General features: G+C 43.0%; 1 protein-coding gene across 1 annotated transcript in view; it reads left to right on the forward strand.

Annotated features, from left to right (window-relative positions):
• Window positions 1-8,451: 8,451 nt before the first annotated feature.
• The window catches only part of LOC130285308 (ectonucleotide pyrophosphatase/phosphodiesterase family member 7-like), a 44,876-nt gene continuing 26,239 nt past the window's right edge, over window positions 8,452-27,088 (forward strand). Inside the window, exons 1-4 of the mRNA XM_056536664.1 lie at window positions 8,452-8,574; window positions 8,954-9,146; window positions 12,396-12,541; window positions 22,176-22,802. Of these exons, the coding sequence (XP_056392639.1) occupies window positions 8,452-8,574; window positions 8,954-9,146; window positions 12,396-12,541; window positions 22,176-22,802 (1,089 nt within the window). The remainder of the gene's footprint in view (window positions 8,575-8,953; window positions 9,147-12,395; window positions 12,542-22,175; window positions 22,803-27,088) is intronic.

Consider the following 27,088-nt stretch of genomic DNA (forward strand, 5'->3'; position numbering starts at 1 on the left):
AGAATTAAAAATGACACAAGCACAGTACAGAAAAATCTTGATAAGGTATCTAAAATACAAACAAGCAAAAAATATGTTAGATGAAGCAAACCCGGCATGATAAAACAATGGAGGGATCCCCAGAGCATATAAAAGATAGGAGAAATCCTGGAGACGAAACTTAGTAAATATGTTGGGGTTTTGTGACAATGTCAGGGATATACCCACCTTTGCAGTGACCACGCCCCCTTCCCCAATGACCATGCCCCTTTTCAGGTTTTCTACGTAAAATGGAGAGCTGGTTGAGTTTTTTTCAATTTTGGGGCAAATTCTGGCACAGACAGAATTTCTGGCGCAATGCACCGAAATCTGGCTAACAACCAAACAAAACATGATTACAGTAGTAAATCAGGGCCATAGTATACAGAGGTCCCAAACAGAGGAGTGCACAAATGAGAAGGGTCAGAAAGCAGATAAAGACCAAAAAACAAGGAAAATATAAGAATGGAAATGGAAGGAGGGGGTAAGGGACATTCTTGTTTTTTAATTACTGGTTTTATAAAAATGAGAGTTTGAACAGAGTGTCTCCAAGCAGACAAAGGGAAATCCAAGCTTCTGTGATGGCAAGATGTTACTACACTCTAACAATATCTGTAACAATTCCCATGTATTTTCGTGTACTGCTAATTTAGACAATTAGAATAATTTGTGCAAGTACTAGAGATGAGCAAATTTGCTGAATTTTCCCAAAAAATTACGTTGGTCTGAATTTAGTTGCGGAAAAGCTGTATTAAAGACAGCTATTTCTGGCCTACAGAGAGCCTCAATAGGGGTGTAGAACACTTTGCCTTGCTGTAACACGCATAGGGTGTGTGCTGTGTTAGTGAAATAATACTGTTATTCAGTATGACATGCAGATTAGAGGCGTCACAATTAGAATCATTGTCACAGAGCGGCACAATGACAGAGCCTGGAGTTGGCATCAGTATGAGGAGACCATATAGTGCCTGAATGACACAGCGTGGAGATGGCGGCAGCATGAGGAGACCATATAGTGCCTGAATGACACATCGTGGAGATGGTGGCAGCATGAGCAGACCATATAGTGGCTGAATGACACATCGTGGAAATGGTGACAGCATGAGCAGACCATATAGTGGCTGAATGACCCAGCCTGGAGGTGGCAACAGCCTGACAAGACCATAAAGCCTCAAAATTGAAAACAATTTAGACATTTTTTAATATTTAAATTGAAGATTTCAAATAGATGAACCGAAAAAGTTTTATTTAATGTGCTAGCAGCAGGAAGAGACCACATGGCGGTACAGTGACACAGCCTGGAGGTAGCAGAAGCATGAGGAGAACATGTAGTGGCTGAATAACACAGCCTGGAGTTGGCGGCAGCAAGAGCAGACCATATAGTGGCTGAATGACACAGCGTGGAGTTGGAGGCAGCATGAGGAGACCATATAGTGACTGAATGACACAGCATGGAGGTGGCGGCACCATGAGGAGACCATGTAGTGTCTGAATGAAACAGTGTGGAGGTAGCGTAAGCATGAGGAGACCATATAGTGGCTGAATGACACAGCCTGGAGTTGACGGCAGCAAGAGAAGACCATATAGTGGCTGAATGACACAGCCCGGAGTTGGTGGCAGCATGAGAAGACCATATAGTGACTGAATGACACAGCTTGGAGTTGGCGGCAGCATGAGGACACCGTATAGTGGCTGAATGACACAGCCTGGAGTTGGCGGCAGCATGAGGAGACCATATAGTGGCTGAATGACCCAGCCTGGAGGTGGCAACAGCCTGACGAGACCATAGGGCCTCACAATTAAAAAGATTAAAGATATTTTTTAACATCTAAATTGAAGATTTCAAATAGATGAACCTAAAAAATGTTATTTAATGTGCCAGCAGCATGAGAACATAACACGGCGGTAAAGTGACACAGCCTGGAGTTGGCGGCAGCATGAGGAGACCATATAGTGGCTGAATGACACAGCCTGTAGGTGGCGGAAGCATGAGGAGACCATATAGTTGCAGAATGAGACAGCCTGGAGGTGGCAGCAGCATTTGAAGAACATATGGTGGCAGAATGAGACAGCCTGGAGCTGGCATCAGCATGAGGAAAACATATGGTGGCAGTATGAGACAACCTGGAGGTGGCATCAGCTGCATCCGGAGTCTTGAAAGTGACCCAGTGACATAATGGGGCGGTGGTTGGCAATACCAGTACCTGGTGATGAAGGTGGGTGAAAAAAGGAGAACTTGGCATGAGATGTGGGGCCTTAGGCGTGTGGCAGGATCAGAATAGTAGCTGAGGCAGGTAAGCAGAAGAAAACGGTCTCTTTTGTAAAAGTGTAAGTGTGCACAAGTAAGTGTTAAGGATATGCATTACGTAAAACTTAACTTTTAATATTATTCTTAGGATAAAATATATGTACCAAATTTACACTTTTTAAAATCAAATAAAAGGAAAGGTGTGCAAAAAACACCATGTGCCACCTACACCACCAAGTATTGATGTGATGCAAAGACCTCTAAAAGGTGGAATGGAACAACGTATGGTTCATGGTAACCGGTGGGGGTAAAAACTTCCCCTGTAAGGCCCTACTGTCGCATTATTAATTCCCTTCTTGGCAAGTGTTACTCGTCCTACAAAGGACAGTCACACACAGGAACCTCTCCCTATTTCCACCTGCAAACACTGCCATTTCCCAGGGTTTTTAGGTAGAAATAGGGAGAGGTTCCTGTGTAAAACTTTCCTAGAAAAGGTGGAAGGGAACAATGTATTGTCCATTGTAGCAGGTGGGGTTGAAAAATTCCCCTGTAAGGCCCTACTTTCGCCCTATTAATTCCCTTCTTGGCAAGTGTTCCTCGCTCTAAAAAGGGCGTCCCCACACTGGAAACTCTCCCTATTTCCACCTAAAAACCATGTGAAATGGCAGTGTTTGTAGGTGGAAATAGGGAGAGGTTCCTTTGTGGAGCCATCCTTTTTAGGGAGAGTAACACTTGCCCAGAAGGGAATTAATAATGCGAGAGTAGGGCCTTACAGGGGAAGTTTTTACCCCCCATCGGTTACAATGGACCATATGTTGCTCCCTTCCACCTTTTAGAGGTCTTTGCATCACATCAATACTTGGTGGTGTAGGTGGCTCATGGGGTTTTTTAGGTACATATATTTTATCCTAAAAGAAAGTTAAGTTGTAGCTAATGCATATTCTCAATACTTACTTGTGGTCTGATGTGGAGGAATGTCTGTAACTGGGGAGCAGCACCTTAAATATGTTTTGCACTATCCATATTTGTGAAGTGTTGGTGTGGCACCATGGTCAATCTACTTTGATGCATCAGGCATTGGTGGCTGGAAATCCTGGCTGATCCATGCCTTTTTAATCTTCACAAAGGTCAGTCTCCCCACATTTTTCATGGACAGACGAGTTCTCCTTGGGGTGACTATGGCCCCCGCCGCACTAAACACCCGCTCTGATGGCACACTACTGGCTGGGCAGGACAGCTTTTCCAGGGCAAACTCTGTTAATTGCGGCCAAAAATCAAGTTTGGCTGCTCAGAAATCCAGCGGATCTTCAAGGTGTGTTGGCATGGACATGTCAAGGTATGCCACCACCTGCTGGTTCAGGTCCTGTTCCAGGTCTACCTGCTGCTGATGAGTTGCTTCACTATGTGGGTGAAGAAAGCTGCTCGTCAGCAACTTTAGACTCAGACTGCTGCTGATGGAGCTGGTACTGCTGCCGCCACCCCACCCCTCTCCAACAGCCATGGCAGGGGAAGGTGAGCGCAGAGGGCCCCCCGAGTCAGACCTGCGAGAGGATGGACGCTGACACAGATAGGCATTGGCCAACTGACTATGTAGGATGTCTCTGTAGTAGGTCAGTTTGTCCTCCCTCTCATTGGGTGTAAAAAAAAGCCCCTATTTTGTGGCGGTAACGAGGGTCCAATAAGGTGGAGAGACAGAAATCATCCCGCTGCCAAATGGTGACAATTTGGTGGTCACTACGCAAGCAAGTGAGCATGCATCGTGCCATTTGTGCAAGTGACTTGGAAGGACTCCCTGCCTCCTTCACCACTACATACTGCCACGGTGTGTCTGGGTCCTCTGTGTTGCCTTCCTTATAACCTTCTACCTCCTCTAGCTGCTTCTGCTTCTCCTCTCCTAAACTGTACTCCACTGTGCCCCTCCCCCTCCTCCAGTTCAGCCCCCACAGGGCTCATGTGGCCGTGAGATGTAGGCACCACGTCTCCAGTCCCCTGACCAGCCATCGCTTCCAACACATGTTGTAGTAGATGAAGCAGTGGAATAACTTTGTTCATCCCGTAATCCTGGTGTCTGACTAATAAAGTGGCTTCCTCAAAGGGCCAGAGCAAACGGCAGGTTGTCACGTATGAGCTGCCGCTGGTTGACATTAAAGTTACATAGTTACATAGTAAGGGAAGTTCCCCTATCCGCTTGGATCATCAAGAAATCGGTGATGGGTTTTCTCTGTTCGTATAGTCGGTACAAAATATGGAGGATGGAATTCCAATGTGTGGCAACGTTACAAATCAGACTATGTTGGGGGATAACATTCTGACGATGCAGCTCAAGTGTGCTTTACGGTGTATGAGTGGCTGAAGTGCATGCAAAGTTTCCTTCCCATTGTTAGGATCTCTTGGAGATGCGGGGGAACACTTCAGGAACCGCTTGACAACCAGATTGAACACGTGTGCCATGCAGGGCGCATGTCTCAGGCTTCCTTGTCGCAGCGCAGACAAGATGTTCTTCCCGTTGTGGGTCACTATGGTTCCCATTTCCAGTTTTCGTGGAGTAAGCCATGATTTGATTTCTTGATGAATGACTTTTAGCAGTTCCTCCCCTGTGTGACTCCATGTAAAGACCAGTGTGACACCGCCATGCCCTGCACACTTGGTATACTGGAGGGGCACTAAGACTTGTCCGTGCAGTGGAGGCTGAGGACATGGTGGAGGATGAGAAGGCGGAGTTGCACACTGTAACAGGACCAACGGCTTGAGAGCATGGAGGCGGAAGCAGTGTGACCTGTCCAAGTTTGTGTTGTGGCTGTGCAGGAACCACATTCACCCAGTGGGCCATAAAGGACATGTATTGTCCCTGACTGTAGTTACAGCTCCAGACGTCGGCGCTGCTGTGCACTTTGGTACACGCCGACAGGCTCAAGGACTGGCCCACCTTCTCTTCCACAAAATTGTGCAAGGCTGGTACTGCCTTCTTCACAAAGAAATGACGGCTTGGGACTCGCCACATCGGTTCGGCACAAGCCATCAGTTCTCTTAAAGGTGCAGAGTCCACCACTTGAAAAGGGAGGGACTGCAGCACAAGCAACTTGGAAAGGAGCACATTCAGCTTCGGCACTGTTGGATGAGTGGGCGCATACTGTTGTCTCTTGGACATGGCTTCGCCGATGGATTGCTGGCGGAATGACTGACTCGAAGTAAGAGGAGCAGAAGCATCTGGAGCGACAAAAGATGGTTATGACACACAGCTCCCTTCGGCTGAGGTGGTGGAGCCTTGGCTGGCTGAAACAGGGAGCGGCATGCTTCTGGGTGATGCAGCAGGCTGGACCACCACATTGGAGCCACGGTTTTCCCAGGCCGCTTTATTGTGACGCTGTATATGATGACGAAGAGTCGTGGCGCCAATATTGGAATCCTGGCCATGCTTAACCTTCTGCTGACACATCTTGCATGGTACCAGATTAACATCCTCTGGATGCTTGATGAAAAACTGCCACACTGCAGAGTAGCCGATTTTCCGACCAACAGTCTGCACTGATTGACTGCTACTGCCGCCGACTTCAGGAACCCCTGTTCCACTACCTCCTGGGAAGGTATGCTGCTGCAAAGCAAGTGGTCTACCCCGGGCACGTTTGGCTGCGCAGTAGCTGCTGACTGTCCTCTAGTAGATCGTCCTCACTAAATAGTGGAGCTGAGCCCACAGCTGAGCCCACAGCATAAGATACTTCTGTGGGGGAGGGAACAGCATAGGACAGAGGTAATGGGAGGACAGGGACTGTTCCCGGGCCATGCCAACTGAGGGTTGTGTCTGAGGAACCCACCAACTGTTGAATCGTGGTGTCAGATGTCACTTGTGATGATGTGGATGACTGTGTTAACCAATCGATGACGGCAGATGGGTTGCTGGTCGAGACATGACAGCTAGCTGATACCGGGAGCTCAGGCCTCTTGCTGCGACTCCTGCTGCCACTCGGCCGTAGTCTTCTGCGACCTATGCCTGATAGATTTAGGCCTCTGCCACTCCTCTGTGCACATCCTGGCCCTGACATACTTAGTGTGTATATGAGGGGAGTACAATACGCCCCACTACGCTTAAAACAGTATTTGTTTACAAGACCAGCAGTTGTGTACTTTTGGCTGGCCTTTGACAGTATCTAGACCCTTAAGACTTTAACCCCTTAAGGACCAAGGACGTACCGGTACGTCCTTGGTCCTGCTCTCCTGATATAACGCAGGGTTACACAGTAACCCCACATCATATCACGGCGGGCCCGGCGTCATAGTGAAGTCGGGACCCGCCTCTAATAGCAAAAGTTGCCGGTTAGCTCAGTGGGCTGTTCGAGATAGCTGCGGCGAAATCGCGGCATCCCGAACAGCTTACAGGACAGCGGGAGGGCCCCTACCTGCCTGCTCGCTGTCCGATCGCCGAATGACTGCTCAGTGCCTGAGATCCAGGCATGAGCAGTCATGCGGCAGAATCGTCGATAACTGGTTTCCTATGAGAAACCAGTGATCAATGATGAAGATCAGTGTGTGCAGTGTTATAGGTCCCTATGGGACCTATAACACTGCAAAAAAAAAGTGAAAAAAAAAAGTGAATGAATATCATTTAACTCCTCCCCTATTAAAAGTTTGAATCACCCCCTTTTTCCAATAAAAAAAAAACACAGTGTAAATAAAAATAAAAATAAACATATATGGTATCACCGCGTGCGGAAATGTCCGAATTATAAAAATATATCATTAATTAAACTGCTCGGTCAATGGCGTGCGCGCAAAAAAATTCCAAAGTCCAAAATAGTGCGATCAATAAGTCCTATCAATGCAAAATGGTACCGTTAAAAACTTCATATCACGGGGCAAAAAATGAGCCCTCATACCGCCCCATACACGGAAAAATAAAAAAGTTATAGGGGTCAGAAGATGACAATTTTAAACGTATTAATTTTCCTGCATGTAGTTATGATTTTTTCCAGAAGTCCGACAAAATCAAACCTATATAAGTAGGGTATCATTTTAATCGTATGGACCTACAGAATAAAGATAAGGTGTCATATTTACCGAAAAATGTACTACGTAGAAACGGAAGCCCCCAAAATTTACAAAATGGCGTTTTTTTTTCAATTTTGTCGCACAATGATTTTTTTTTCGTTTCACCGTAGATTTTTGGGAAAAATGACTGACGTCATTACAAAGTAGAATTGGTGGCGCAAAAAAAAAGCCATCATATGGATTTTTATGTGCAAAATTGAAAGAGTTATGATTTTTTAAAGGCAATGAGCAAAAAACAAAAATGCAAAAACGGAAAAAACCCCGGTCCTTAAGGGGTTAACAGAAACAAAATTGTAAACCACTTATATGTACGTATGTGGTATGCACTTATGAGGGGAGTACAATGTGCTACAATATGCTTAAAACAGTATTTGTCTACAACACCAGCAGGTGTGTACTCTTGGCTGGCCTTTCCCAGTATCTAGGCCCTTAAGACTTTAACAGCAACAAAATGGTACACCACTTAGATGTACCCATGTGGTATGCACTTATGAGGGGGAGGACAATGCTCTTCAGTACGCTTAAAAAAGTTTTTGTCTACAATATCAGCAGGTATGTACTTTTTCCTGGCTTTTTCCTTCACAGTATCTAGGCCCTTAAGACTTTAACAGGAACAAAATGGTACACCACTTAGATGTACGCACAGGTTACAATTAATAAAGGCTGGCTACTTTTAGCTTTTCAGTTGTTGTACACACCAGTACTGCACCCAAAATTGCACTCTCTCTCTCTCAATCTCACTCCCTTCCCTATCAGTGCTTCTAGACTGGATGTGGGTTTGATGGGAATCGCTGCTGTAAAAAAGCTTTTCTGTGCAACACACTGCTCTCTGTCCCTCTCTCTGCAATAGAACGCTGATGTGACTTGAAGGTGAATCGCTGCTGTAAAATGCTTTTCTGTGTAACACACACTGCTCTCTGTCCCTTTCTCTCTGTAATAGAATGCTGATTTGACTGGCCACAAAATGGCTGCTGATTATATAGGGCTGTGACATCACAGGGGTGGCTGGCTGCTGATAGGCTGCATGCTGCATGTGATTCAGGGTCATCCCGCCGACCCTTGTTCCAACCTTCCCAGGATTCCTTGCCCCATGTCCTCACATGTCCTTATATATCCGGCCTCTGAAGCCTGAACCACACTAAATGGAGTTTAATGAAACGATTTGCGAGATCGAATGGCGGCAACATTTGTATTTGTTGCGAATCAAATTTTTCCTGAAATTCGTAACAAATTCGGATTCGTCAGATTCGATTTGCTCATCCCTAGTAAGTACATATGATTGTAAATATGCTACTGCCTTCATTGTCTTATTGCTTGAGGCTGGTCAACAATCGTGGTTATTTGTATTTTGATAACTCTTTGATAACTGCAGTAAATATTACTGGTATGATTAGGTTGTTGTTGATGTTACATTTCTGACTAGATAAGCAATACAAAAAAAGGCCTTGAAGGTAAATGCTTGGGCACATTTTCCCATGGTAATAAGTTAAGTGAGCTTTGGCCTGATAAGTGATTGATAAGAAATACAGATTTCTCAGTGACAGTTAGCACATCCCAGCAATAGCTTTCTGTCTATACATCACCATGTACACTTATAGGTCTGTAATATTATTTCTTATATTTGCGACCATCATTTTCTGTAAGCCAGTCTTTAAGAATGGAAAAAAAGCACATAACAAGCTTCTTGTGATTTCGTTTGATGGATTTCGATGGAATTATGATCAAGATGTTGATACTCCACTCCTGGACTACTTGGCGGAGACTGGTGTGAAGGCAAAATATATCACCCCACCTTTTGTGACAATGACGTCTCCTTCTCACTTCACCACAATCACTGGTAAGTTATGAAAGTTAACATAGATATTTCTACTATTGTTGAGCTTCACAAAATGTTTAACAAGTGGTAATAGGCTAAACAGCACCATACCCAGATCTTTAAAGGGATACCTAAATTTTAAAACAAACTTCTGACATGCTATAGAGAAGTGTCATATGTTTGGCTTGGTGGGGGGTCTAGGTGCTGAGACACCCACTCATTGCTTGAAGTGGTGCTTCTGCCCCTTTATTGTACTAATTGGTGGTGTCTCAGCATTCCGACTCCTGAGAATCCAAAAGTCTACTATCTTTTACTATCTACAGGGGAACCTCCATACAGTGGACAACTACTAATTATAGAAGAACCTACATACAGGTGGTGCCTTCCTACTCAACGGTCTAACTGTATGTGGTTTCAGTATACAAGATTTAGTCAGTAGCAGTATGATGATAATATGTATAGTGATAATATTCCTCATGATATACTGGTGTTACTGGTAATATTGGTCTCAGTATACAGGATTTGGTCAGTAACAGTATGATGGTAATATGTATGGTGATAATATTCCCTCATTTTATACTGGTATTATTGGTAATATTGATATTGGTATACTGGATTTGCTCAGTAACAGTATGGTGATAATATACCTTTTTTGTATACTGGTATTATTGGTAATATTGGTCAGTTTACAGAACAAAGTCAGTATGATGGTTATATTTCCTCCTTATTAGGGTGCATGCACACCACGTTTTTGCTATACAGTTCCCGTATACGGTTTCAAGTTAAAAACCGTATGGAACTGTATAGAAAACCGTATGCATTTACTTAACATCGTAAACCATATGTCAAGCACATCATCCGGTTTAGTCCGCTTTGCATCTTATAAGGTTGTGTCAGATTTTTTTTACCCGTACCCTAAACTGTAGTCTACCACGTTTCTTAGTCCGGGTAAAAAACTGTATTAAACCGTATTTTACGTACTTTTTTTAACATGGGAGTACGGTTCCATCTGGTTTTCACCATACGGTTTTTGACTTTGCACAGTTTTTTCTTGGAATTTTAATCAAACAAGTGAAACTTTATTCGAAATGTAGTGCAAAGCTAAAAATGTAAGTTTTTATTTATTTTTTTAAACGGATGCAACCGGACATCATTTTTCAAGCCGTATACGATTTTCAACCGTATATGGGTTAAAATTTGTACACACGTTTTGATACAGTTTAGTCAGGTTTTGAGGAATCCGTTTTTCATCCAAAAACCTGATACGGGAACTGTAATGCAAAAAACGTGGTGTGCATACACCCTTAGAGGTGAGCAAACGTTTCGAAAGTTTGGTTTTGCCGGTTTGCCGAACTCTTTCAAAAGGCTCTGGTTCTGATAGAACTAGTTCTGTCTGAACTTGTACTTTACCAATAGCCCAAAAGAGTGTTTATTATTTTTTTCTAAGAGCCCTGATTGCTCTTTGTCCACTAAAGTATGTTTATAAATGCAGCCATATTATGCATATGTGAAACCGGCATAAGGCTGATTTGCTTAAATGGTTTATCGGATAAGTATGGTGCCTTATAGGAGATATATCATCCCCAAAAATGTATCCCCCTATTCTGCGGATAGGGGATAAGTTTTGGATCGCGAGGGGGGTCTGACCACTGGGGCCCCTGTGATCTCCATTACAGGGCCCCAGCTCTCTCCGGGAATGGGGCGTGTCGACCCTCGCACGAAAGGCTTTCCCATAGAGATAAATGGAGGGGGCATGTCGGCCATCACTTCATGCGTACAGGAGATTGTACAGGAGATTGTGGTGGTCTCCAGCAGTCAGACCCCACCAAGTCCTGTAAAAAAAAAAAAAAACTGAATGGTGGGTTGAACCGATAGTAGCACCAGTCACATATTGCTCTTGATCCTACAAGTGTTTCTGAGTTTGTAACTTCCTCAGGCATTTGCTTAATAGAAGCTGCCCTGTAATGCAGAAATGTTATCCTAATTTAAAGGCACGCTAAACAAAAGAAAATTTTAAATTTTACAGAGCTATTTCATCCTGCTTCCAGGTCCTAAAAGATGACATATTTTGGATCTATCCCAAATAAATAACAAATGTTGAATTACTGTAGAAAACATCTCAAGCTGTTGGGTTTCATGTGCAAAAAAACAATCAGACCATATTTTCTGCTTAACACTAACCCCATATCTATCCCATAGTCTTTCATAGTTTATACTTTATAGTAGTTTATACATTCAGCTGCCACCACATTTTATCCTCTGATCTCACTGCAGATAATTTCTTTTGCTGAATTTGTTATTTGTGAGATTGATAATTGGTAATTCCCCCAAAGCCAATGACCCATTTCCATTCCATTATATCCCAATGCAATTTCACCGCATTAAAGGGATATTTCACTGGAAAACGTATTTTATTTTATTTTTTAAATCAACTGGTGTCAGAAAGTTAAACAGATTTGTAAACTACTTCTATTAATCCTTCCAGTACTTATCAGCTGCTGTTATGATCCACATCCACATTTCTTTTTTTTTTTCTTCTGTCCATTTTAGGAACTGTCCAGAGCAGGATAGGTTTTCTATGGGGATTTGTTCCTACAGTTCCTAAAATGGACAGAGGTGTCAGCAGAGAGCACTGTATTCAGGCAGAAAGGAAATTCAAAAATAAAAGAACTTCCTGTGGATCATACAGCATCTGACAAGTACTGGAAGGATTAAGATTTTTTAATAGAAGTAATTTACAAATCTGTTTAACTTTCTGGTACCAGTTGATTAAAAAAATAAAAATAAGTTTTCCAGCTGAGTACCAGTAAAGGAGACCTCCAGCGAAAATGTACTTATCCCCTATCCACAAGATAGGGGATAAGTAGCTGATTGCGGAGGGTCCAACCACTGGGGCTGGCACTGTGGGAGTACTGAAATGACCCGAGCACAGCCCTCGGGACTCAGCGGCACTCCCATAGAAATGAACGGAGCGTGTGATGTTTACTGGTAGACTAAATGCGCTCCTCACTGAGAGAGCCAGGGTCCCTTCCTGGAGATTGTGGGGGGCCCGACCTCTGGGGCTACTTATCCCCTATTCTGTGAATGTGGATAACTTAATTTTCGCTAGAGTACTCCTTTAAATATATAATACTATTTCAATTTGCTCCATGAAAAAACTGCTTCACCAACTTCTCGTGTTGTCTGCCTTTTTTTTTATTTTTATTTTTTACATCTTTCATACGTTGCCTTTTGTTACATCATATGACTGGAATTTGATGATTCTTACAGGACGATGGGTTGAAGATCATGGCGTTATCCACAATTTGATGTTTAATACGGAGACGCTGCAGAAGATGTCTTTCAAAAAAACACAAAATATGTCAGAATGGTGGGACAATGGAGCGCTTCCGCTATGGATCACTGCACAGAATCAGGTGACACCAAGCAATACAAGTTATATGCTAGTAATATAATATCATATCATTTTTTTTAACTAAATTTATATGATCAGAATCAACAAAAGGTGTCATGCACAGCAGAGCACTGGGCATGGAAGCACTCTGAGGTCATATGTTTCTATCTGATTTTTGCTGCCGTATGATACCCATTACATTCATGATACTAGAGGAAGTACATGTGTTATTTTACTACATACCTAACATGCCTTCATTTCTCTAATACCTGGGCCCCAGAGGTTTGAGACATGATGCCATCCCCTCCTACACTTGGACTTGCTCTTTAGGAATTGCAATATAATTGGCTACAATTGATGTTTCTTCTTTTTATTTTTACTAATTCTATTTTTATAACCCTTATTATTATTATTATTATTATTATTAATTGTATTACCTATTAGTACTTTCATATCTTTTATGCTATATTTTAATTATGTAATAAACTTGTAACATAAATTATAATGGTCATATATAAATGAAGGTGTTTTAAAGTGGGGTTAACTACATTAGATGACAAGGTGTCAATAAAGGGGTAGCCCAGGGAATTGAACTCGGGAACAGACACTGTGGATAGGGAATAAGTGTCTGATCGGGAGAAGGGGGGGACAGGATACACTATCTCGAGTGGAGGGCCTTAACTACTTACCCTTCATCTGCGCAATCCGGCCCCCACCTTCCCGATGGGCTGTTTAGTCAATCACCGCCTGCGGCAGGACATCGCTGGGACCAATGACTGGCTAAGTGGGCCGCCACTTACGTTCATCCAAGAAGGTGGAGGCTGGTGCGCACTAAGGATGGGTAAGTAGACAGGGCCCTGTATAGGAGATTGCAAGGGGTCCCAGTGTTTGGACCCCCATGCGATCAGACACTTTCTGATCATGGGGGTGTCTGACCTCTGGGACCCTCCACGTTCAGACACTTATCCTCTAGCCTGTGGATAGGTAATAAGTGTCTGATAAGTTCTGTTTCCCGGACTACCCTTTTAATTGTAATCACATAGTATACAATAAATTGACTTTAATATTCATTACAGGTGCTTGTACACAGTCTATTCCAGCTGTGGATATCACTTATGGTTTAGTGCTTACTGCTGGACAACAACTAGATTTGCTATTCCTTTAAATGGGTTATCCAGCCACTAAAATGTACCCACTGTCCACAGGATAGGGACTAAAAGTATATTTGCAGGGTGGGCAACCTCTGGCACCCCCTTATGATCTCAGGAACAGGGACCTGAATTGTCTCACTGAATGGAGCAATAAGTTAGTGTGCACACCATTCATTCTCTATGGAGCCAAGAAAGATAGCCGAGCTCTATACACTGCTATCTTTTGCATCTCCATAAAGAATGAAAAGAGCTCGAGCCAACCCACTGCTCCATTCCACGTTCCTTCTCTGCATCATCAATCTGTCTCACCACGCAGCAGCATCCTCTTGCATCCCCAGTGATGGGGACAACTTAGTGCTAAACTATAGATTGGAGTGCCACACTAGCGCTCCTAGAAGGGGGCAGAACAGCAGCAACAGCAGCACCCTGATGCCCCCTCCCTCCTTATATAGCAGAAACCACCGGGCCGAGTCCCCTCCACCATATCATAATACCACACATACGGTGACCATTTTAGGACATCGTCAGTCATTAGCCACAACTCCGTCCTCTGTCAGGTGAAACGGCATCCCCCATCCTCCCTCTGGCCAATCTCCGTCAGGCGTCAGTCGCACCTCCCTCCTTCGTCATCTTAAAGTCTCTCATCCGAAACTCCGTCATCCCTCAGACGAAAAACTCGTCGGCTCTCTACTATACGGGTTCTGCTGTCGACTCTACTATACAGACTCTGTAGCACATGTAGTGTCAGTAGTATACACGTGCAAGTTTCACAGTTTTGACTCCGCTATACATGCTGTGCAGCTATACATGCTGTGCAGCGTCGGCTCTGCTATGCGGCAGGAAGTTGTGTCTGAGGGAGAATCGTTTGAGGCATGACAGCGTTTTGGATGAGGGAGTTTTGGATGAGGGAGGAGGGAGTTGTGGCTGAAGGATGACAGCGATTGGTGTGAGGGAGGAGGCGGGACGCTGTTTCCCCTGACGGAGGATGGAGTTGCGGCTGACGACTGATGGCGATTGGTCCAAGGTAGGAGGCGGGACACTGTGTCACCTGACGGAGGACAGAGTTACGGCTGACGACTGACGATGTCCTAAAACGGACACCGTACACATAGACCTTATTCCCTTACACCCCGCCTGCCTGGCTGGGCTGATTGTCAGTGAGAATGTCACCCAAATCTCCCGGGCTTCCCCTGCAGAAAAAGAGCCTGCACATATACTGGTCTCACAGCTGCTCCTGGTGGGTGGCATCACCTTAAGGGACGGTACCTAATTGTCAAAGGGGTGGAGCCTGTATAGTGCTGAAGTATACAAGAAGAAGTGGTAAGTGGCTGCTGGGGGTTGTTACAGTGTAATGGAGAGTAATATTATTTACATGGGACTGTATGTAGGTGTTATTGTAGTGATATAATTTACATGGGACTGTATGCTAAAGGGGGTGAAAGGGAGAGGGGTATGTTTTTTACATGGAACTGTATGTAGGTGGTAGGGTAGTGATGTTATATGGGACTGTATGTAGGTGGCAGAGAAGTGGTTTTATTTACATGGGACTGTATGTGTTATGTAAATTATGTTATTTACATACATGGGACTGTATGTTGTAAGAGTGAAGGAAGGGAATCATGTCATTTACATGGGACTGTATGTAGGTGGTAGGGGAGTGATGTTGAAGGGATCTGAAGGGAGAGAGTCATGTTATTTACCTTGGATTGTAAGTTCAGTTGAAGAGAGTGGAGATGGTGTTTACATGGGACTGCATGTTGAAGGGGACTGTTGCTGTACCATTGTTGAAGTACCCTGACAATAATTGGTGTAGGCCGGGGTGCAGTAAATGGAGTTTGGCCATTTTCATATGGATGTGTAATCACAGGTCTTTTTTCACAGCAGGAACGCTGTTCCCATAGCACAACCGGCCCTTGTGGTATGGGCTGCAGGAAGGGAATCAGCTGCCATCTTGTTTCTGTGGAACTGGCAGTAGCTGAGAGGAGGATTGAGAGGCTGAAACTAAGTGGCGTCCATCTGAGCAGAGACCAGGGGCAAGTACAAGACGATGAGTGTCTGTGGGGCTCTGAGAACACGGCTGGGGGGGCTGTGTGAGGGGCGGATTTACGGCTGGAATCCTCACTGGGCCAGATTTGTACTATATATACAAAAATTCCGGATTGATATAGACCTCTTTCTATCATTACTGATAATATGCACCTATATCACAGGCCAATTCCAGAGAGACTTAGTTGTACACTATGTACTATGTGGATAGGAGAATTAGGCCACAGGAGGATCCTTAGAGTCTTCTCCCTGTTTGTGCGGCACTAATGTGCAGGTAGTGACCGGACTACACAAGGGGGGTGAGGGCTACAGCATCTCGTATCCCCCGCCTGCTACCGAATGTATGTATGGCGGGTAACCTGCAGCTTCTGGGGTCACATCTGGTCTTCTGCTTTACCCACCTTAAACTGTAGAGTCATGGTGGCGCACTATTTAGACACAACACTCATCTGTTTTTTAAAACAATGTTTTTAAACCTGTGGCACTCCAGCTGATGCAAAACAACAACTCCCATCATGCTCGGGCAGCCTGGAGGATCCTCTAATACAGTGTCCCCATCTGGTCTGCAGTTTCTGAAAAACTACAACTCCCATCATGCCCTGACAGCGGAATCTGTCTGCATGTGGAGTTGTAGTTTTAGAACAGCCAGAAAGACACAGGTTGAAAAGCACACGTAAGGGGTGACGTCATGTCCCCTTATATGCTTTAGTTATAGCTACACATGGAGAGTTTCCCCCAGCATGCGCCCTTGAATTGTACCACTATAGGTAGAGTAGAGTAGCCTCTGTCCAGCATTACCCTCATTTATAAAAAATGCCAGAGAGTGGACTCCCTGATCTGTAAATTTTAGAATGTGGTTGAAGCTGAGCCTAAGGTGTCCATAGTTGGTGTGCTTAAGCATGGATAAGGGCATTGCTGGAAATCTTGGGTGAGTTTTCTTCCCAGGACTTGTTACCTGTAGAGTGCTCCCTTTGCCTGGTGAAAACTGACCAGACCTGCTGATCTACGAGGAGTGCACCAGTCCAGACCTGCTGGTAAACACCTTGGACAGGAGACAAATCACCATCACCAGTTCAGGTAACAACTTACAGTTGGCATTTATAGGGTGCAGTGAGAGGGGCTTTTATTCGGGAAAATGTAGGTTCAGCTTTGAGTCTCTATGTTAGTAATGTGCACGGCTGTCTTGTGTTTTGAACCATTTAGGGTCTATTCACACGACAACATTTCCGCACATCCGCACCAGTTCCACTTCCGCATTCATTTGGGTGGTTTCTGGCTTGTGCGGATTTTGTGTGGAATTGGTGCGGAATCCATGCGGAATCTTCATGCGGAAATTCAGAAGTGTGAATGGGAGTGCGGAATCCCATTAAAGTCTATTGGGCTTTAATGTATTGAGGCCAAAATCGGCCTATATCTTTGCACTGTTGTGGCGCATTTGCAAGGCCACGTGTAATATAGTGTTTTTGGCAGCCAATAGGCAAAGTCAAGAAGGCGGCAAAGTTAGGGTTTGCCTAAAGCGACAAAAATCCTTGCAGCAGCCCTGGTGGTGCTATTGTCTATGCTGCAGGTGCTACTCATGGCCAGAATAGACTGTGTAAGAGCACCCGAATTGTATGGACATTTGTCCCATAATCGAGAAGTCTCAAGTGATGATACTTTTAGTTATAAGGCTAACTATATCAGATATAAGTACACCATCTGACTTTAGCCATTCAATAATATGTGACTTTAACCAAATATCTCTCCATTTACACTGTATTAACACTTTCCTATGAATCAGATATTTGTAAGCATGAAATGCATAGTGTAAAATTGTGAATTAGCCAAATGCAAAGAAAAGGATTCAGTGACACAATAAATATATGAAATAACTATCTAAAGTCACCAAACAACAAACATAGTATTTATAAGAAAAAACTTTATTGAGTACTAATATTAATGTTAAAAATGCACTTAAAAGAATCAGCAGCAAACTGAAAAAAATGGCACAAAGCATTGGTGTTGAGAAAAAAATCACATTCCCATATGCATATCTATCTGTTCTCACATAAGGTATATATTATAAATACTTCAGCAGAAAAGTATATAAATTAAATATACATAGATAATCATAAGCAGTGATGTCAGTAGATAGGTGTGAAAACCGGACAAAAAAGGACAAACAGGGAATGTAAAGAGCTTAAAGGGGTACTCCGCCCCTAGACATCTTATCCCCTATCCAAAGGATAAGGGATAAGATGTCAGATCGCCGCGGTCCCGCTGCTGGGGACCCCCGGGATTGCCGCTGCGGCACCCCGCTATCATTACAGCACAGAGTGAGTTCACTCTGTGTGTAATGACGGGCGATACGGGGGACGGAGCAGCGTGATGTCATGGCTCCTCCCCTCGTGACTTCACGGCCCGTCCCCTTAATGCAAGTCTATGGGAGGGGGCGTGACGACCACCACGCCCCCTCCCATAGACTTGTATTGAAAGGGGCGGGACGTGACATCACAAGGGGCGGGGCCGTGACGCAACAATGCTCCGGCCCCTGTACTGCCCGTTATTACGTGTTGAGCGAACTCGTTCTTTGCTGTAATGATAGCGCAGTGCCGCAGCGGGGATCCCTTTGGATAGGGGATAAGATGTCTAGGGGTGGAGTACCCCTTTAATCTAAAGAAAAACATCCCACTACCATTAAAGAACCACAAGTCACTGTTACATCTTAAAGAACAAATGCAGCAAAAGACAACTTATCCCCTATCCACAGCATAAGGAATAAGTGTCTGATCGTGGGGGTCTGACCGCTGGGACCCCCGAGATCTCCTGCACAGGCCCCCGCATTGCCACTCTTTGTGAGTGGCTAATGTGTGTAGCGTCGACCTTTCTGAGGTCAGCGGTATGGCCCCTCCACGCCCCCCTCCCCATACAGTTCTATGGGAGAGGAAGCACAAACGCTGCCTACCCCCCTCTCCCATAGAGATACATGGAGGGGGCATGTCAGCTGCGGCATCCTGTGGATAGGGGATAAGTTGTATTTTGCTGCAGATGTCCTTTAGCATCGGACAGGTTGACACACTGATTCTGATATGTGAGTATAGCATGCTATCAGATGGTAAGATGTAAGGCCTCCTTTACATATGTGCGTCTTCAGGGTTTTTTTTTCCTTCCAGCGCTGCATTTTGCTATACTTTACTGCTCATGATTATCTATGTATATTCCCTGTATTTCATTTATATACTTTTATGCTGAAGTATATATAATATATACCTTATTTGAGCATAGATAGATATGCATATGGGAATTTTGTGATTTTTTCTAAACACCAATGCTTTGTGCCATTTTTCTGTTTGCAGCTGATTCTTTTAAGTGTATTTTTAACATTAATATTTGTACTGAATATTATGTTCCTTGTTCGGTGACTTTAGATAGGTATTGCATAATCTTAAATAACTGTTGAACATAGCTTTAAATTTTATCAGTGGCGTGACAGATATTACCCGATGACCTATGTTTTCACCCATACTAATCATTTAAGAATGCACGCTTTCACACAGTAAGCCCTATTTATTACCTTATTTGTGCTGAATTGCTGTGTCGCACAGCTCAATATATATGTGACTGTGGGTAAGTTATGAGAGCAGTGAAATAGTCATTTTGATGAGTTGGCTTTGATTTACCTATAGGGTCATTTATTTAAAACAGCATAAAAAATATTGTGCAGTATAAGTGGTATCATACATTACCCACAAATACTGTACATCCACAGTATTTATGTATTTTATAATAACTATCTTATTTCCCCTGTAAGCTCTATGGGGGACATGTATCAAAGATTTTACCCCTGTTTTGTGTTAAAATTTTTGCGCAAAGCTGTTTTTTTGCGTCTTTTTTTGCATACATTCTGGTGGAGCATTTCGTCCAGATGTGTAGCTTGGAGTGACATACTTAGTACGCACAAATTTATTAACTGCGTACATTTCATTTACCCGCAGAAATCTTGCGCAATGACCATTTTTTTTACGCAAATATAAGCCATCTTGGACTGCACGTAGCAAGATGCTCTAAGTCATCAATTTCATTTTTCAAAGAGTGGAGGTATGAGGAGATTACTATATTTGCCCGCAATTTAATGAAACTCATTGCGCTTGATTGGTAAATTTAGCGAATCTGTGCATAATTTAGAATTCGGCAAAAGGGGTAAACTGCTTCTACCATATACAAATAATGATACATGTCCCCCTATGTTTTCATCACAAGGTTCACACTGGTGTTGTAATATGCAATATTAATAATGCCATACTGTGTGCATGGATCCTATACAATGTACTGTATTGTCTACCATAACCAATGCTACTAGGTAAGAAACACCTATGTGAAATAAAGCAGATTGAATCATCATCAATGTCATCCAAAAATAGTAGAGGATTAAATAAAAATAAGTAAATATCTTATACAGATAAAGCAAGTCCTTACATATAAAAGTAAGAAAGACCTGTTTGAAGCTGTAAATCACTGTCTATGTAGAGGACAGGAGCTTCTTCAGGGTCCTGTACAGTACACACAGTGTCCCAAAAAAGTAAAACAGAGCCGCTCCACCTGATGACCATAGGAGTAGTTAAGGGTGCATGCACACCACGTTTTTGCTATACAGTTTCCATATACAGTTTCAAGTTAAAAACTGTACGGAACAGTATAGAAAACCGTATGCATTGACTTAACTTTGTAAACCATATGTGAAAGGTATCATCCAGTTTAGTCCGTTTTGCATCTTATACAGTTTTGTCCGTTTTTTTACCCTACCCAAAACCGTAGTCCACCATGGTTTTTGGTCCGGTGAAAAACTGTATTAAACCGTATATATTTTTAGTTTTTTTTTAACATGGGAGTCAATGGGAACCGTACAAAACCATATATGCGTGAGGTTCCATACGGTTTTCACATACGGTTTTTGACTTTGCACAGTTTTTTTTCTTGGAATTTTCATCAAACAAGTGAAACTTGTTATTTAAAAGTAAAAAACATATACGTTTTTTTCTTTAAAAATTTATGCAACCGGACATCAATTTTCAAACCGTATACGGGTTAAAATTTGTACACACATTTTGATACAGTTTAGTCAGGTTTTGAGGAATCAAAACCTGACACGGGAACTGTATAGCAAAAACGTGGTGTGCACGCACCCTAACCCTGGCACAGGTAAAGACAGACAGCCAGTGCATGCTATTCAGTAATACAGGTGTTTTGTAGTGAAATGCCCATTCTGATTGGTTAATTTTTCCAGATATTGACACATTTCCTAGATCTGGACTGTCTGTAGAATTGCATGTTAAGTTTAGTTTAAAGTTACGATGGTCCAGAAAAGACCATTGTATGTTGAAAATATTGTGAGTTAAGGGATCACTGTATATACATAGTACAGACCCATAACAGTTTATGACTGTAGTTGATTAGTTACACACAGTAGAACGGTTAAAGAAAATTAATTTATACATTCAGATCAAACCAGGAAGGGAAGATGATGTGGATGATCTGGATGATCTGGATTGTCCATGTGACCCTTTGCTGGCACCATTCGTTGGCCACATACCCCCTATTACACGGGAAGATGAAACAAACAATGTTTTTTTTGCAAAGCAAAAGTGCACACTCAGCCAACAAAGAAGCATTATTGGACAATATTGGCTTGTTTGACTGATAATTGCTTTGTGTAATAGGGCCCTTTGTTTCTCCCCAACTGATGCAGAATATGGCAATAGACTCAATAATACATTCTTCCCTTAAAGGGGTACTCTACCCCTGGCATCTTATCCCCTATCCAAAGGATAGGGGATAAGATGTTAGATCGCCGCGGTCCCGCTGCTGGGGACACCGGGCATCGCCGCTGCGGCACCCCGCCATCATTACTGCACAGAGCGAGTTCGCTCTGTGCATAATGACGAACGATACAGGGGCTGGAGCAGCATGACGGATAGGGGATAAGATGTCTAGGGGAGGAGTACCCCTTTAAAAGGATCAAATTCTGTCATTACCACAAATGGCGGTCATAATTGAAATTTTCTCTAAACCTGGTGATCAAACTAAATGAACATTCAAACAAGAATTCTATTTGGTGGTTATTTTCTCATCTAGGCCATATTACACTTGCTTGAACCTTTAATGTAGTACAAGCAGATTTGAGGTGGGGTTTGAATATAACTGGAATGAATAGTAAGAAATGTATTTGCGTCATTCCCCTATGTCAAATGATGCCTCAAAGTTTCCTTCAATGTCAAAGAAAAATGCTGGAGAGCAGTGGAAAAGTCATTTTGTCAGACTAATAATGGTTGGGGGTTTGGACACCCAGACCCTGACCGATCAAAACTTTATGATACTTTGTGATACTTTAAACAGACTGAAAATAAAGGTGAAAAATAAGGTGACAAAAAGGTTGAGGGTAAGATGAGTTCTTGGCTGCATTGAATGTTTTTGTCTTTCCAGGGCTTAAAGGCTGGTTCCCTTCACTATCCAGGAGGAAATGCTAACTACAGTGGTAAAACAGTTAATAAAGCGCTGGCAGAGTTATCCGACCATCCTGACAGTGACGAGAATGAGTGGAGAGATAACATAGATATTGTTATGAAATGGTTCAATGAAGATGGTTTGGACTTTGTTACACTCTACTATGGAGAACCAGATAAAACCGGACACTTATATGGTCCAGAAACTGAACAGAGAAAAACAATTATTAAACAAATAGACAGAACTATTGCATATCTCTTAGAAGCAATTGAAAAAAACAAGCTCAAAGATAAATTAAATGTGATCATTACATCTGACCACGGCATGACCACAGTCAAGAAAGCACCTGCTGTAAATGAAATTAGACTGTCAGATTTCATTTCCTTTAAAGACACGGTTAAGTTTGACATCCTGGACTATGGTGGTTTTGGAATGATTGTACCAAAAGAAGGCAAGGAAGAAGAAGTATATCAGGCTCTTATTACGGCTCACCCTAATTTAAAGGTGTATAGAAAGCAGGAATTTCCTGAACATCTCCACTATTCTAAACATGAAAGGATTTTGCCCCTTTTGCTTTACGGAGATCTGGGCTACAGTGTAAATGGGGTAGGTATTATAGAAGCAGTTACTTCTCCCATATACATGTTTATCTGGTGCTCTCATGGCTGTATTGCTTGGTTTTTAAGGTAGTCTGTCAGAGGATGGGAAGAGAAGTGTAAACGTACCTGGGGTCATGCAGGTTTGAAGACTGATAAATCTTAGTTTTAACTCTTCCCGGTGCCTCTATTACAAGTGCCCAGGAGGTGGACCCTTCATATACAGTGCTAAGAGCTCTTTGCACTGAATGCCCCCCTGCCCTTAGAGCTGAGAGGTGGGGGCAGAGAAGCATTCACTGCAGAGAGCACTGCACATGAAGGGACCACCTCTTGGGCACTGGTGATAGTGCCATCATGGGCATAAAAGATTTCTTAATTATGCAACCTGCATGGCCATCAGTCCAGGTACTTTTACACTCCTCTCCCTTTCCTATATTAAGCAATGTTACCTTTTTTACGGGCCCTAAACTGTTGACAGATGTAGTAGATATAGGTTCACCAAAATTCACCAAATTCCAATTCCATGTGATCCTGGTGGGGATTTTTGCACCAGTATAGGTAGCTCACGGCATTACAGGTGGATGTAATATTTCCAGCTTGGTCCTTGCCACTTACTCTGCCTGACAAGTGATATAATTAACAGGGTGCATATTCATCATGACAAGGGTCATAAAGCATTTCATCTGAAGTAAGAAAAAAGCATCGCACTCACCGTATCTTTTGCATTTTTACTGAAGATCACTTCATATTTAGATCAACAAAATAAAGTGTCGGACGCCAAGGGAGAGATTGTGCAGGTGCAGGGGCATGACTGAGCCTCAGGCATGCCCCTGCACCCGCACCACCCCGCCCTTGGCGTCTGACACCTTATTTTGTTGATCTGGATATGAAGTGATCTTCAGTAAATATGCAAAAGATACGGTGAGTACGATGCTTTTTTCTTTCTTCAGATGAAATGCTATATCATTCCCATAGTATCATTTTGCAGTGTGAAGTGTATATGAATATCTATGATACATTGCAATTCAGGAAAGAAAAGAAAAAAAAAACTATTTTTATAGCAAGCAGATGGAAGGTTTAATAAAGTGCCACAGAAAAGACAAAAACTGTTTGTTGTCAGCAGAAGACAAGTTATTCAAGTTAATAAACTTCTTCCATTAGACATGATATGTAAAGTTCTAGTTCAGTAGACAGCACCACTCCGATATTATGGAAAGCAAATTAACTCCCTAAATACTTACATTACAATTCATTGCTATTTGGTAAATGTCGCAATTATTTTTGCATATCATATCATAACATTTTATAATCTGTTCTATCAACATTTGAGCCAATTATATTCAGGAAGTTTAAAGTCATCACTAAATTGTAAGTTACTTTCAAACTTAAAGAACATCGGTTATTTCAACTTTTTTCAGTTTTCTTGGGTTAATGCAACAAAGTTATACAGTACTAACATGCAGACTTATATATCAAACCTTGATTCTGGAAATCATCCCATATTATCCTCATTCTAAAGCTTTTGATCGCATAGACTATAACTAGATTTTGGAGAGATGTGATTTTGATAAAAATTTAGGGCATGGATCCACTTGTTATATATATCAACCCCTGTGCAAAAGTGTCAGACAAAGGTTTATCAACACCATTATTTTGGTAGGGGCAGCAGGGGTTCCCATTATAACCTTTTTGATTGCTTTACCTATAGAACTGTTAGCTAAATACAAAAAGACATTACATAGATACTAAAGGATTTAACCCCTTAAGGACTCAGGGTTTTTCCGTTTTTGCACTTTCGTTTTTTCCTCCTTACCTTTTAAAAATCATAACCCTTTCAATTTTCCACCTAAAAATCCATATTATGGCTTATTTTTTGCGTCACCAATTCTACTTTGCAGTGACATTAGTCATTTTACCCAAAAATGCACGGCGAAACGGAAAAAAAAATCATTGTGCGACAAAATCGAAAAAAAAACGCCATTTTGTAACTTTTGGGGGCTTTCGTTTCTACGCAGTGCATATTTCGGTAAAAATTACACCTTATCATTATTCTGTAGGTCCATACGGTTAAAATGATACCCTACTTATATAGGTTTGATTTTGTCGCACTTCTGGAAAAAATCATAACTACATGCAGGAAAATTTATACGTTTAAAAATGTCATCTTCTGACCCCTATAACTTTTTTATTTTTCCACGTACAGGGCGGTATGAGGACTCATTTTTTGCGCCGTGATCTGAAGTTTTTATCGGTATGATTTTTGTTTTGATCGGACTTTTTGATCACTTTTTATTCATTTTTTAATGATATAAAAAGTGACCAAAATACGCTTTTTTGGACTTTGGAATTTTTTTGCGCGTACGCCATTGACCGTACGGCTTAATTAATGATATATTTTTATAGTTCGGACATTTACGCACGCGGCGATACCACATATGTTTATTTTTTATTTTTTTTACACTGTTTTATTTTTTTTATGGGAAAAGGGGGGTGATTCAAACTTTTATTAGGGAAGGGGTTAAATGACCTTTATTAACACTTTTTTTTTTACTTTTTTTTTGCAGTGTTATAGGTCCCATAGGGACCTATAACACTGCACACACTGATCTCTAATGCTGATCACTGGCGTGTATTAACACGCCTGTGATCAGCATTATCGGCGCTTGACTGCTCCTGCCTGGATCTCAGGCACGGAGCAGTCATTCGTCGATCGGACACCGGGGAGGCAGGTAAGAGCCCTCCCGGTGTCCGATCAGCTGTTCGGGACGCCGCGATTTCACCGCGGCGGTCCCGAACAGCCCGACTGAGCAGCCGGGTCAATTTCACTTTCACTTTAGAAGCGGCGGTCAGCTTTGACCGCCGCTTCTAAAGGGTTAATACCGCACATCGCCGCGATCGGCGATGTGTGGTATTAGCCGCGGGTCCCGGCCGTTGATTAGCGCCGGGACCCACGCGATATGATGCGGGATCGCGGCGCGATCCCGCTTCATATCGCGGGAGCCGGCGCAGGACGTAAATATACGTCCTGCGTCGTTAAGGGGTTAATACTGACAAGGCTAGGTTTCCACACAGATATTTTCTTGTGTTTTTTTTTTTTTTTTTAAATACTGCCACTGCAGTTTTTGAGCCAAAGCCAGAAGTGTATTCCAAAGGAATGGAACACACGAAGGAATGACTTACCATATTTATCGGGGTATACCACGCACCGGCCTATAACACGCACCCTCATTTTACCAAGGATATTTGGGTAAAAAGAGATTTTTACCCAAATATACTTGGTAAAATGAGGGTGCGTGTGTGTGCATGTGTATACCCCGATACACTGTTTCTGACCCCACAGAAGCCCCCTGGAAAGGCAGGGGGAGAGAGGCCGTCGCTGCCCGCTTCTCTCCCCCTGCCTTTCCTGGGGTCTAGAGCCCTGCTGCCACCGCTTCTCTCCCCCTGGCTATCGGCGCCGCTGCCCCATTACCTCCCCCATCCCCGGTTTTATAATTACCTGTTCCCGGGGTCGGATCCGCGCTGCTTCTGGCTCCGGCTTCTCCTGTGTAGTGTTGAGCGGCATAGGCCATATTCGAATTCGCGAATATTCGCGAATATATGGAGGAATATTCGTCATATATTCGCGAATATTCGCATATTCGTTATATTGTTTTATTTTCGCATATGCGAACATTCGCGTATGCGAAAATTAACATATGTGAATATTAGCATATACAAAATTAGCATACGCGAAAATTCACATATGCGAAACTTTGTATATGCTAATTTTCGCATATGCGAATTTTCGCGTGCCAGTCTCACACAGTAGTATTACAGCCTTCTTTACACCACACAAGCTGGAAGCAGAGAGGGATGATCACTGTGATGTGTACTGTGAAGAAAAAAAACAAAAAAAAAAAACGAATATTGGTAATTACGAATATATAGCGCTATATTCGCGAAATTCGCGAATTCGCGAATATCCGATATTCGCGAATAATATTCGAATTGCGAATATTCGTGAGCAACACTACTCCTGTGTCGTTGCTATGCACTGCAAGGCACAATGACGAGTGACGTCTTCAACGTGACGTCACTCGTCATTGCGCAGTGCATAGCAACGACGCAAGAGGCGCCGGGGCCAGAAGCAGCGCGGACCCGACCCCGGGAACAGGTAATTATAAAACCGGGGATGGGGGAGGCAATGGGGCAGTGGCGGCCACATTAGGTTGGCAGTATAGTTCCCCCCACATTTGGTTCGCAGTATAGTTCTCCCCACATTAGGTTGGCAGTATAGTTCCCCAACATTAGATTGGC

The sequence above is a fragment of the Hyla sarda genome, chromosome 8, assembly GCF_029499605.1.
Source record: "Hyla sarda isolate aHylSar1 chromosome 8, aHylSar1.hap1, whole genome shotgun sequence".
NCBI lineage: Eukaryota > Metazoa > Chordata > Amphibia > Anura > Hylidae > Hyla > Hyla sarda.